The sequence below is a fragment of the Python bivittatus genome, unplaced genomic scaffold, assembly GCF_059951505.1.
Source record: "Python bivittatus isolate LINGU-HERP-01145 unplaced genomic scaffold, Pbiv_v1 ctg000610_np1212, whole genome shotgun sequence".
NCBI lineage: Eukaryota > Metazoa > Chordata > Lepidosauria > Squamata > Pythonidae > Python > Python bivittatus.
In genome coordinates this window covers 43,663,816-43,675,944 of record NW_028277088.1, presented here as the reverse complement: position 1 = coordinate 43,675,944, position 12,129 = coordinate 43,663,816, and the positions used below count along the sequence as shown (strand labels likewise).

At 38.3% G+C, this 12,129-nt stretch overlaps 1 protein-coding gene and 1 long non-coding RNA gene across 2 annotated transcripts; one reads left to right on the top strand and one right to left on the bottom strand.

Annotated features, from left to right (window-relative positions):
- Positions 1–195: 195 nt before the first annotated feature.
- On the top strand, positions 196–8,558 carry LOC148214610 (uncharacterized). The gene is made up of 3 exons (XR_015797954.1): positions 196–281; positions 6,603–6,687; positions 7,629–8,558. It is a non-coding gene; the product is annotated as an uncharacterized LOC148214610 (long non-coding RNA).
- Positions 2,553–12,072, bottom strand: BFSP2 (beaded filament structural protein 2). Its single transcript, XM_007421739.3, has 6 exons — positions 11,611–12,072; positions 10,104–10,186; positions 9,731–9,887; positions 8,515–8,676; positions 6,883–7,014; positions 2,553–5,742 (listed from the first exon to the last, which is right to left on the bottom strand). The coding sequence occupies exons 1-6, from the start codon at positions 12,055–12,057 to the stop codon at positions 5,509–5,511; spliced, it is 1,215 nt and encodes a 404-aa protein (XP_007421801.1). The 5' UTR covers positions 12,058–12,072; the 3' UTR covers positions 2,553–5,508.
- Positions 12,073–12,129: the final 57 nt, after the last annotated feature.

Here is a 12,129-nt window from a genome sequence, read left to right as displayed (position 1 = left end):
TTGCATAGCAAAGTGAGTGCCGGCAGCAGCGAACGTTAAAAATTGCTGCTGGTGAATGATCTAGTGTGCGTGCGTGAGGAGGAGGAGGGGCGGCAGAATTTTGAGAATCAAGCGATTCGTTGGCATGTGGTGGGCGGGGCTTGGTGGGGGCATACGCCATGAGGCGGGAAAGGAGTTTGCGCAGTTCGACTTTGCTTCTGATGGTGGGGGGGGGTGTCTCTCCAAAGCGTGGACGAAGGTAGAAAGGAAAGGCTATGGAAGTCTGGCCGATGACACCGGAGGTTTCTCCTTTTAATTATGTTCTTGACCTAAGTTTAGAATCGTCTGTAGTCAAACCCTTCTAGTTGCTATTCCTCATGCTTGTCCTCATTTCTGAATTCCACAGGAAAGTTCCCTTTAGAATTATGAGCAAAATGGATTAAAAGGTTTTGCTCCAAATTATTAGCAGTTTTAAGGTCTTGTTATTGCACGGCAATAAGGCCAGAACATTGAGATCCGAGGGATACCTTATTAGGGGCAAAGCTTAGTCGTTTCATATATTGATAAAATACTATGTTGAATGCAATTCTTCAGTTGCTTTGAATGTGCTTTTTTAAGATCGCTCAGTTCAGAATCTTGTTTATGACTCCAAAAGTTTTTTTTAATCTTTTACAATTTTTATTCATTTAAAAACTGTTTTATTAGCTAAGGTAGTCATTGTGAATTAGAGTTGCAGCATGCTGTATGAAGTAAGGTTGGGATGCCACCCAAGTAATGTATTTGTAAACATTATTCTGATTTGCCATTATAAAAATCAGGTTATTCGTTTATTCTTCTTTTGATTATCACAAAGTGATAAAGTCACAAAGTGGAAACAGAAGAGGGAAATAATTAAAAAAGAGTTGAACCATACAACTCTATCTGTAAATGGACCTATTTAGTTTCATAGCATCACAGATCTCTTTGCTTGGAAGTATAGCTTAAAATGATAAAAGGACTTCCTGTCAGATTAACGTAGTCTGATCAGAAATGGTAACATTCCCCCCCCCCAAAAGAGGTGGAAGACATTGTGAATGCTATGGGCATTGAGTTTGACCTAAAAAAGTTAGGATTTGAAGTACCTAATTCTTGGAAGAACTCTCTATTTTCACTTGCTCCTTTCTAGATGTTGGCCGACATTTTTTAAATGTTGCTCCAGGGAATCCTTTGTCAGGTCAACACATTGAGATGAAATACGCTTCTGATTTGATGCTGTATTTTTTAAAATAGGGTTGTGCAAAACCTACTGTTATGTGAATGGAACATTCTGGAATTCCAGAACATTCTGCTCCTGGAATAGTGCATTTTGCATATCTCTCCTTTTAAAACTTAGCCTCTGTGGAGAGGGAAAGATGCTGAATTGGACTGGGGTCATGAAAGGGGAAACCAACATTCATCTCTTTGCAAAATCTAAATCCTCACTCTCCTGTAAAATTACGACTTCCTCCACAGGAGAAAATATATAGGACTATGCTGGATCTCTATTATTTCTTAATTAAAATAAAAATCAGCTTGATTGTGTGGGGGTAGGAAATTTAAATTAGAAAATTGCCAATAGCAGAGGTAAACCATTTTCAGTACTGGGGTATGTTCTAGTATGCTCTCTTCAACTGCTTTTAAGCTTTTTAAAAAACTCATGTCTTCTTTGGCTAGGTTGATAGTTTAAGATACGCACTTGCTAATTAAGGACTCTGATGAGACCATTGTTCAATGCTGAACAGAAAGGGTAGCCTAGAAAACACCCCACATTCTTGTACAGTGCAGTCAGTAATAAATACACAAATTGAACTTCAAAGAACCTTACAAGGTTACGTTAAATATTTCTAGGACGTAGTACACAAAGCTTGTTCCACAAAAACACAATTTAGATTATACAGGTAGTCCTCAACTTACGACCACAATTTGGACCAGAATTTCCATCACTAAGTGATGCAGTCATAAAGTGAGTCATCACATGATTGCATTGCTTAGCAACGGCACTCCCGGCACTCTCTGTTGTAGTCGTTAAGCGAATTCTGCCAGTGGTTAGCTGAGGACCCAACCCAATCCAAGCAGTTCCGGGCTTGGTCCTCCCCAGCCCCAAACTTCATTAAAGTGAGGGACTGCCTCCGACTCCCCCCCCCATTTCTGCCCTTTTGGCTGCCCTGCACCCTGCCTTGTGGGGCGGCAAGCAGTCCCAGAACCATGTGGTTCTGGGGCTGCGTGCCATGTCCCAGGAAGCTGCAGCAGCCCCAGCCCAGTCCCAGCTGCAGTCGCCCTCACCACCCTGCACTCCAAGACCTCTGCTGCCTTGCGCTCCGCCACCCCAGCTGACCTTCGCCATCTTCTTGCTCCTGGTGCTGATAAGGTGTTCCCATCCTGGCCCTTTGCGAGGCAGCTGCTGGCCATGTGAGGCCATCTTCCCCAGGTCTTGCAAGGAAACGACTGTATGCAACCTGGGAAGAAAGCCTCAACATGGCCAGCAGCTGCCTTGCAAAGGGCCAGGGCGGGCATGCCTCAGCAGCAGCAGAAGTAAGAAGACGGTGAAGGTCAGCTGTGGCAGGGGGCCAAAAGGGCATAGATGGGGGAGATAGGCAGGTGGGAGGAGTTGAAGCACTCCTGCAGTCGTAACTGTGGGCAGGCTGCCAAGCACCCAAATTTTGATCACATGATTGTGGGGAGGGTGCTGCAGTGGCCATAACTTCGAGGACCAGCCATAAGTCCTTTTGTTCAGCGTTGCCATAACTTCAAACAGTTGCTGAAGTCATAAGTTGAGGACTACCTGTACTGTTCCATCAGTCTGATTCTTCAGTTGTGCCTTTTGCTAAGATGGAAGTAAATCCTGCTGAGATCACTGGAGTACAACTTCCAAGTTACATGTATAAGATTGCAGAATTATTTTAGTTCTTCAATATTTTTTTAAAAATTGGACAGCAGTAATTCAACCTGATACTTTATTCTATTATGATACTTTTTATGCAAAGCAGTCATGTAGGGTGCTTAGTATAATTGGGCAAACTGGCCTGCTTAGGTTGGCAAATCAAGCTGAATGAGACTTTATTGTCATGTTTTCCATGAACACTTGCCAATAAGATCTTTTCCTTTGAATGACAATAACTGTCTTCTGACGACAAAGAGATCAGCTGAAAGTTAAATGCAAAAAGTACCATGTTATTATTTCCTAAAGAACAATTTGTTAATAAAACAATGTTTTGATTAATGTGGTAAGAGGAAATAAGAAAATTACACAGATATATATATTGTATATATCAGCTCTGCATTTGCAACAGAGTTAGCAAACTTTTCAGGTATGAGGTACCATTATGCAATCTTGTTCAATGACATAGATGCCATTTTTAAAAAAATTAAAACACAATTGAATTCTTCCAAGATTTTGATGATCTCACTCTCAAAATTTTGTGTACAGTAAACTCACATGCAATTGCTAAAGTCTTCTGAGATTTTCTCTTAAGTCTCATAAAATTTCTCCTATGAGAAAGATTTCTCTCACAAGTGTTCCCTCTTGAAATTTCACAAGATCTTATGTAGGATCATCGGGAACTTACCAGATGTGGTCTCTCATAAGGTATCATTCATTAGAAACTAATTTGGAAGATCCACTAAGATAATCAGGGATGTCTCAGAAACCATGTGCTCTTATACTCATATAAACTATTAGTAAGAGCTATCTAACCTTTGGCAAATCAATTATCCATAAACAGCTAGGATGGTCAGTGGCAAGGAACAATACTTTTACTGTGCGTGTGTGTGTTTTTTTAAGTCTACAAGGGCTGAAGATGGGCATGATATAACATTGTCATCAGAGTGGGCCAAACTATTCCCCCCATTTTTAGAGGGATGGAGTACTAAGGAATTTAAATGGATGTCTTAAGCACTGTAGAGACTTACAACACCCACTTTGCCCAATATCCCCCCCCAAAAAACCTGGAAAAAATGCAGTGCAGAAAATTGATAGTTCTCTGGAGTATTGAATTTCAGCAGTGCAGCCTAGGAATGTTCTGAGGGCTGCCAAATGGGTGCTGAGGGGGGTCAGCTGAAGCTACTAAGCTGTATCATTACTATTTATGGGCTTAAGAGATCAAAGATGGTATCAACCCATAAGTTACATTTTTTTCAGTTCAGAAAATTTCATTGTTTTGGGGTTGCAGTTTGAAATTGGAGTGCTCTGAGGTATATGTTTAAAATACATGTTTGATCAACAGCCAAATTCTGCTGAGGATTTATCTCAACACCATTCAGAGGGCTGTACTGCCCCCCCCTTTTTTATATATATATTTAGACCAAGCAACTATGAACTGATACCTTTAATTGTTACTGCTTTCTGAAGATGAAAATATGACTTGCATTTTCTGCTTGACTTAGAATTTGGCTAGCTTCTAACAGTGGAAGGTGACTAAATGATTATTATAATGAAAAACTAACAGAGGCATTTTGTCTGAATAAATGTTAGAATACAAATGAAGTTACTAAACTGAACGTGATACTTTTTTATTTACAGAGCAGGTAATTGCAAATGCAACATGCTACTAATTTATTAAAATTAGACTATTTTAATTTTCTAATGTTAGTTTTAATTTTAAGTGCCACCTTAAAATTGCTAGATGAGTAAAGGATTTTCTTACCATGGTCTTCTTGATAAAAAGTACAGAGGGAAGCACAACTAGATCTTAAGCAATATATATCTAAGCTAAGGATGTGGCCTATTCAAATGTGGCCTATTCCAATCTGGTGCCTTCTAGATTTATTGGGAACACTAGTTAGGACTGATTGGCATTGTAGTCTGACAGTTTGGCAGGTGCCTGCTGTTGTTTGTTCTGACCAAAGAAAGCAGTATTGTAAGCTTGGCTTTGAACAAACTGAACCATTAGCTGACAGTGTTTGGAATCTAGAGAGGCATCAAGTTGGAGAAAGTTCATATATGAATAAAGTGTGTGAACAATTGCATTCCATTTCCATTTGTTAAGTATTATTTGGGGTTGGTTCTTTATTATTAGCAATACTGCTTGGGTTTTTTTGTGCTGAAATCCAATTCTTGGAGCAAACTCAGCCTTAGGTAACCAAAATGGCACTGGCTACACATAATGACCTCAGTGGAACCCAAAAAACCTTAACAAGAGGATAAGGACTCCAAAAGAGGGAGACCCTTTGATATGGTATCCGAGTTTGGCTGCTGAGAGCTTTGTCCACACTCCAATTTTCCTTCTTGAATAAGGTGCAGAAAAAGTAGGGTAGCCTTGGAGGAGAGGCTTAGCTTGAGATCCCATGGAGGGAATAACCTGGTTTGGGAGGAGGTCCTCATCCCTCCTGTAGTACAAGTGCTGGTGGAAGGAGCATGTTGGGCAATCCAGGAATCTTACCATTTTGTATGAATGTAACCCATGACTTTAGGAACATTCAACTCTTTTTCCCTCTGAATCACTCACAGTGATTTCCCCCTCTTTCCTTGGGCCCAGAGATGCTACTATGTAGATTCAAGGCACAATTCATCGCTCATGAAAAAAAATACCTGTTTCCTGTCTCTAGAAGGTGGTGATATGCAGCAATGTCTGTCTCGAGTTGTGTTTTAATGGACAGTAGAGTCTCATGATTTCTTTGCTGCTGCTCAGTTTCTACTTGGATTTCTCTCACTTCTGCTTCCAGTTTGGCAATGACAGAGCCTAAATTCTGAAGCTCTATATCATGCCAGTGCTTGGCATCATAAAGAGAGTTTTCTAAGCCTCTCTTCTGCAAAGACAAAAGAATTCATAGAATGTTGAACACCGAATCACTTCTGCCTGTCTTTAAAGACATGGTGTTGTTATTAAATCCATACATATTAGTTTTGCAAATATGGAAGCCTCACCTCAGGTATGAGTTTCTGGAAGAAAAAGACATTGATGTATCATTGCTGCAAAATATCTACTATGCACAGACTATCCCAGTCAAAGAGATGATTTGGCCATCAAAATACATATTTAAATAGTGCTAATGTTCCTGTCCTAAATATTAAAAGGTCAAAAGTATTTTCTGGATGACATCAGCTTTATGTCCATATTATCACAATGTATACCTAAATACTGTTATTGTTTCAGGTTAAAAGTGGATAATTTAGTAATGATGGTAATAATAATTTCTGTTTTATCAGAAGGCAGGTTTAATGATTTGTAAAAACTGATGGAAAGTATTGTTTGACAGTAAACAGTTTAGAGCTGGACAGCTGTTTATTAGGAATGTGTTAGTCTGGAAGCCCCCAAGCTTTGGGGGCTATTTGATATATTGAGAACATGTTGTGGGCAACTCAAAAGAAAATGACCATGGGGGCAGGGGATCCTGTTCATAAAATGGCTGCTCTGCTGTAATACATATGGACAAAAGAGAACTAAGCATTTTCATAATGGAATGGAAAGATGGTGATTTGTAAAATGTAGTAGCCTTTTAACATAAAGTTTTATATCTTTAGCTAAGGGGTGCCTGATATTTTTCAGTTAATTTGAAATCCAGACCTCTAGTAAGAGCTGTCTGTTCTTCCCTAAGCTGGCTGCTTGGGAGAGGGGAAAAAAATCATTTTTGTTCTGGTCTAACCCCCAGTGTGCACCTTCTTACAGAATCCTCCTGAAAAAAGGTCGTCTTTTGTAGTAGAAAAATGGTACCATGGACAAACTGAGAGAATATGAGTTCAAGGGAGAAGTGGTGAGTTCACGTATCATACTAATCTAGGCTTTAGTGAGTTATGTTTGTTGAATAAGTGGCTGATTTTCACATAGCATTAAGCTACAAGCTGTGGTTTATAAACTATAACAGCTGGGTTCATACAATATGCCATGTCAAAATAAAGCCAACCACATTTTGATGTAGTGCAATATGTGAACCAGGTCCCTTACTTACCAGTGTTTTCAGCGATTCAGTCTCTACTTGCAGGCTTTGTATTTTACAAGCTGTTTCGTGAAACTCTGCCCTTAGGGATTCAGCCAGCTCTGCCTCTTGTGTTTGTACAGCAGGCACTGTTTCTGTGGATTGCTGACAATACAACAGTGATAAACAAACAAACACTGTTTTCACTTCCCAGTCTCTTCTACACAGGTATATTAGAGAAAATTTAAAGGAAGATTGCTGAGATTTGGATCCAGCTTTTTAATTATTTATGTAAATAAATATAATTCTTGAACAGAAACACTGTCAGAAAAAAGTGGAAAGAAAATTTATTGCTAATTAGCTAATTAATAGTGCTTCAGATTGTTAGGAAGAAGTGCTGAGTTTGTGTGCATGCAAACACAGCACCTGTGACTCATTAAAGCAGCTCTGTCTTGTTTTCAGGATTGTGGCTGTTCTAATGAGTCACAGACAGAGGCTACATTTGTGCTGCCATGCATTTTGAAGCATTTCTTCTTAATCAGATCAGAAGCATTACATAGCTCTAATAATGAATAACATTACATTAAAACGTAGAAGCATACAAAATGGGTTGGATCTACATTACACTAGTCTCACTTCAATCCCAGTAAAACTGATGAAACTGAAGTGAGATTAACTTGACCCATACATTTATACAGTAAGTACGAGTGTTTTAGTCAGGGGCCAACCCAGTGAACCCACAGTTACATTTCTTAAGCCAATCTCCTTGGCTTCAACAGCAGCCAGCTTTTTGGTTCCATCTATTCTATCCTACCTTGGACACATGTGAAGACCCAGCCCTCTGGAAAAGGCTCTAATGCTGGAAAAGGTGGAAAGAAAGGGAAGAAGAGGTTGACCAGCAGCAAAGTGGATGGACTCAGTTACACTGGCAATGAATGCACCGCTGGAAGACTTGAAAGAACAAGTTAGGGATAGAGTGCCGTGGAGAATATCTATGTGGTTGCTAGGAGTCGAAAGCAACTTGATGGCACATAATCATTCTACTGATGAACAATTCTGGAGAACTCAGAAGCTTGCCACACTGTTTTTTGGCCTTGGGATTAGTCTGATAAAGTGATTACTATCATGTCTTTGAATTTTTTTTTTTGGTAACTAACTCACATTTGCTTGGGGGTTTCCATTCTTTTACCTAAGGATGACTATTGTTCCATACAACAGTTTGATTTTATGTTTTGATAAATAGAGGAGCAGCAATTGCTTGCTGGTTTCTTCATCCCAGCAGCGCTATAGATAATCCTAGTTGCAATCTGCAACTATCAAAGCATCCAACAGAGCCTAATCTGAATGTCTACAACTTCCTCCGTTACCCACCAAGTCAGGGACATCCGCAATGGGGGTTAAAAGTCAAAATGGTAGCTGCAACTGTGTGACTGAAGGCTTGTCCCTTTTTTTATATGTGTTGCATGACTTTTTTGTCCCCTTCTGCAAAGCTCCTGGACCAAATGCAAATCCTGTGTCTCTGATATCCTTTACTCTTTTCTGCTGTATTCTTTGTTTTATTTACTGTTTTGCTTGAAGAGTTCTGGAGAATTCAAAAGCTTATATGCTATTTGATGATGTCTGACTGACCTAAAAGGATTTTTGAAGTTAATTCTTACAGCTGACCTTAGCTTGGAGCAAGATGCCAGTCTCAGCATGGTTTTGTTCAATATTTTTTTCCCAGTGAATCTGGATATTCTTTAAAATGTCATCCAGGCTAGTTCCAATGGGGGTTTCTGATTCTTCCAGTGGTGATAAAGCAAGCTGTTTGTAAAGAATTTTGATATCCTGAAAATAAAATTGTTACAAATAGATGACAGATTGATATAAATAAATAAAATCATCCTTATCAGAAAAAGTGAAGCACTGATTGTAATTCAAGCCAGAGGGGTTATTTTCTTTGATGCAACTTTGTCATTATGCAATTCATTTGCCTTTATAGTTAGATTGTTGAAAGAGAGCTTATTCCTCATCCTGTATTTCATAATATATTCTATTATAATAGAATCATAAAATTCTATTAAATTAAATAGAATTTAATAGAAACATAAATCTTCCCATTGTGTTTTAAGCGGTGACAATATGAATATATTTCTCTTGGGAACAAGCAGTGTTCAAGAATGTCTTAAAATGAATAGATGGTTTGCAGAATCATTTACTTCTGTCAGTCTTATGAAACAGTTATCTCAGTACTCTGCCATAGACTCAGATGGTCTGCCTTGCTTTAAAAGCTTATATTTACATGATTACATGTATTATGATGCTCATAAGTACATATAAAAGCCATCCTGGTACAAGTTGAAAGCCTATCAAATCTACCACTCTTCCCATAATGGATAGCCAGATCTCTGGGAACTAAAAGTGTTCAGATTCCACAGCCACTGATGTTCAGTGCCATGATAGCAAAGGTTAGACTACTGTACTACTGATAGTGAATATATACTGCTAGTACCCATTGCTTATTCTCTGGAGCAACTAGGTACATGTCTACTTTTCTCTATTTACAGATTACAACACTTAGTACAATTTCTAGAGCAGCACCCAGAAATTTTAAACATGAACACAAAAGAAAGTAGGGGCTTCATAGCTTCTACTTATGAAGTATTTTTCTGATATTGATTCTAATACTATGCACTAGACTTTAATCCATGTGGGCAATTGCACAGAAATGGAATGAGAATCCATAGATTATTACATTGCAGGAAAGATAGATTGCTTATTGATGGTGTTAAAATTCTGGTATCAAATTATCATTATCACACGTAAAATAAAGTCCATTTCTATTCTTTGTTCAGATAGAAGCAGAATACATATAATGTTTTGTTTTTCAGAATTGATTTACCTCTTCATGATTCTTTGACAGTAAAGCTAGTTCTTTCTTCATGTTTTCTATCTGATTCTCCAGGTCTACTTTAGTCAAATTAGCATGATCAATTACTTTATAGAGAGAGTTAATTTCATCTTCCACTGCCTTTCGGAATGGTTGCTCATTTTCATACCTGCAGTGTAAGTGGGGAATATGTCAAAATAATATCACAAAGTTTAGACTTGTGGCATGTAGAATTACCACTTATTGAAGTCATAGTTGCATTCTACTGATGGAAGGGGTCAGGTTCTTTAGCTCCAGTTCCTCAACTGTTATTTCCAGTACAACTCCTTTGCTTTATAAATACTGAAATAAATATTTGTTTTTTCTTTTAATTTGGAAATGTTACCTGTCTTTAACATCTTCAGCACATGCTTGAATATTCTCTGTTTGCAACATGAGGCGGGCATTTTCCAGGACTGCATCCCCAACCTATAACAGTTCAAAGAGTCAAGTATAAACAATATATACAGTTTGTATCCAGAATTGGATATTTGTGGAACTCAGTGCTAGAATAACAGCTTGGCTCAATTGGTGTTTGCATAGACATGTCTTTAATGTTCTCCTGGTGGTGGAGTGGAGGAGAAAAAATGGATGGATCTTCATAGTGAACCACTGACTAAAGACAAGCATATTTACTGCACACTGAGATGTAATATGATAATACCTAAGTGATGACTGCAGACCCCAAAATGTAAAAAAGAAAAACTTTTAAATAAATGTTGACACATCTCTCGGGATTTTGGCCCTTTCACAGCAAACATGCAAGAGATCTTAGGAGTTAGAGCCCCACACTCCCAAGGTTTGTTTTGATCCCATGAAATGTTGTGCATTTGTGTGCATGATTTAAATGAATGTGGTCATTTCATATACACCATCAGCTTTTTTGAACATGTTTACCATTGGTAAATGAGTGGATAGCCAATAACATCATAGGTCCTGTATATTGAACTTGCATAATTATTGTAAGATAATTGCTTCCAAAAGTAGGAAATCAGCTTTGAAAGCAGTTGTGTGGGACTTGCAAACAAGGCTTCCATATGCTGTGAACACTTTTTTTAAAAACTGCTTTGCATAATATTCCCTGAGCGTCATTGATTAGTGTAGTTTGAAGCTATCACACAATTGTTTTTATTATTTTTTCCTTTCACATCAGAGAATAAAAGGAAAAGATATAGGATTATGCTTGACATTAATAAAATAGATTATTTTTAAAGGAGAATTCATTCTATAAAAAGGAGAAAATACCCATATTTGTAGACAAATTATAACTTGCTGTTTCAGAAAACATACTAAATATGCAAATCCACTTCAACATGGACAGACATCAGAGACCAAAGAAATGTCTCTATTCCCTAAATAAAATCATCATTCTAAAATGTGATGAATAAGGATGGGAATATAATGAAAATCTCACCTTCCTCATTAAACACAGAATCAAGCTGGTAACAAGGTTACATTAGTGCATAAACTCACAGTTCTGGAAATATTTCTCTTAATTTTTTATCCTACTCATAATAACTGCTTCAAAGAGAAACAAGAGACAACTTTTCATTCTTCCTTTTGTGTTTTCTTGTGAGCCGCCCAGAGTTGTGTGGAGTCTAAATGATGTACTAAATGGATGAATAAATACAGTACTCATAGATCCTCTATGGCAATGCTCAAGTATAATTTGAATATTGCAAAACAATGTAAACAATAGCATTTACTTTTCTGAAGATTACAATTAAAATGTGTTATGTAGGAGAAATATACTTGTAGTGTGAGTTTGCACTGAAGTAGCCTCATCAGAATGTCGGCTTTGGTGAACAAATGATTTTTTTTTTTTTGTTCTATCCATAAAGCTTCATACTTACCTGATGGTAAATGGCTGCCCAGCTCTCCCTCAGAGATCCCCATTTACTGTCACTGGAAGATTTCTTGTTCAGGTAAGCACGGATATGTCCTTCAAGTTCCTGGTTGACCTGTTCCAAAGTTTTCACCTTTTCAATGTAATCCACCAAGCATCTGTTCATATTCTCATAAGATAGGATTCGTTCCTTTTCCAGTCCTTGGGATAGTGGTATGGTTGTACAAGAACTATGAAGACCTTGTAAGAAGACACTGCTTATCCCGAGAGCTCTGCGGGATATCCTGGTGCCCAAGCTGCTCACACTCTCCATTGGTACAATACCTATGTAAGCAGCAGATGGTCTTCCTCCTCTACTAGTACTAAGCCTATGGCTGATGGGCACTGACCTTTCCCCAGTAGAAGTTGAGGATTCATGTTCCACAAAGGATGCCCTGCTTCTAGATAAGGACATACTGTACTTCAGAAGGTTTGCACTAAATGAATTCACTCTCTTTCCCTGCCCTTCTGATGTTGCACATATTCA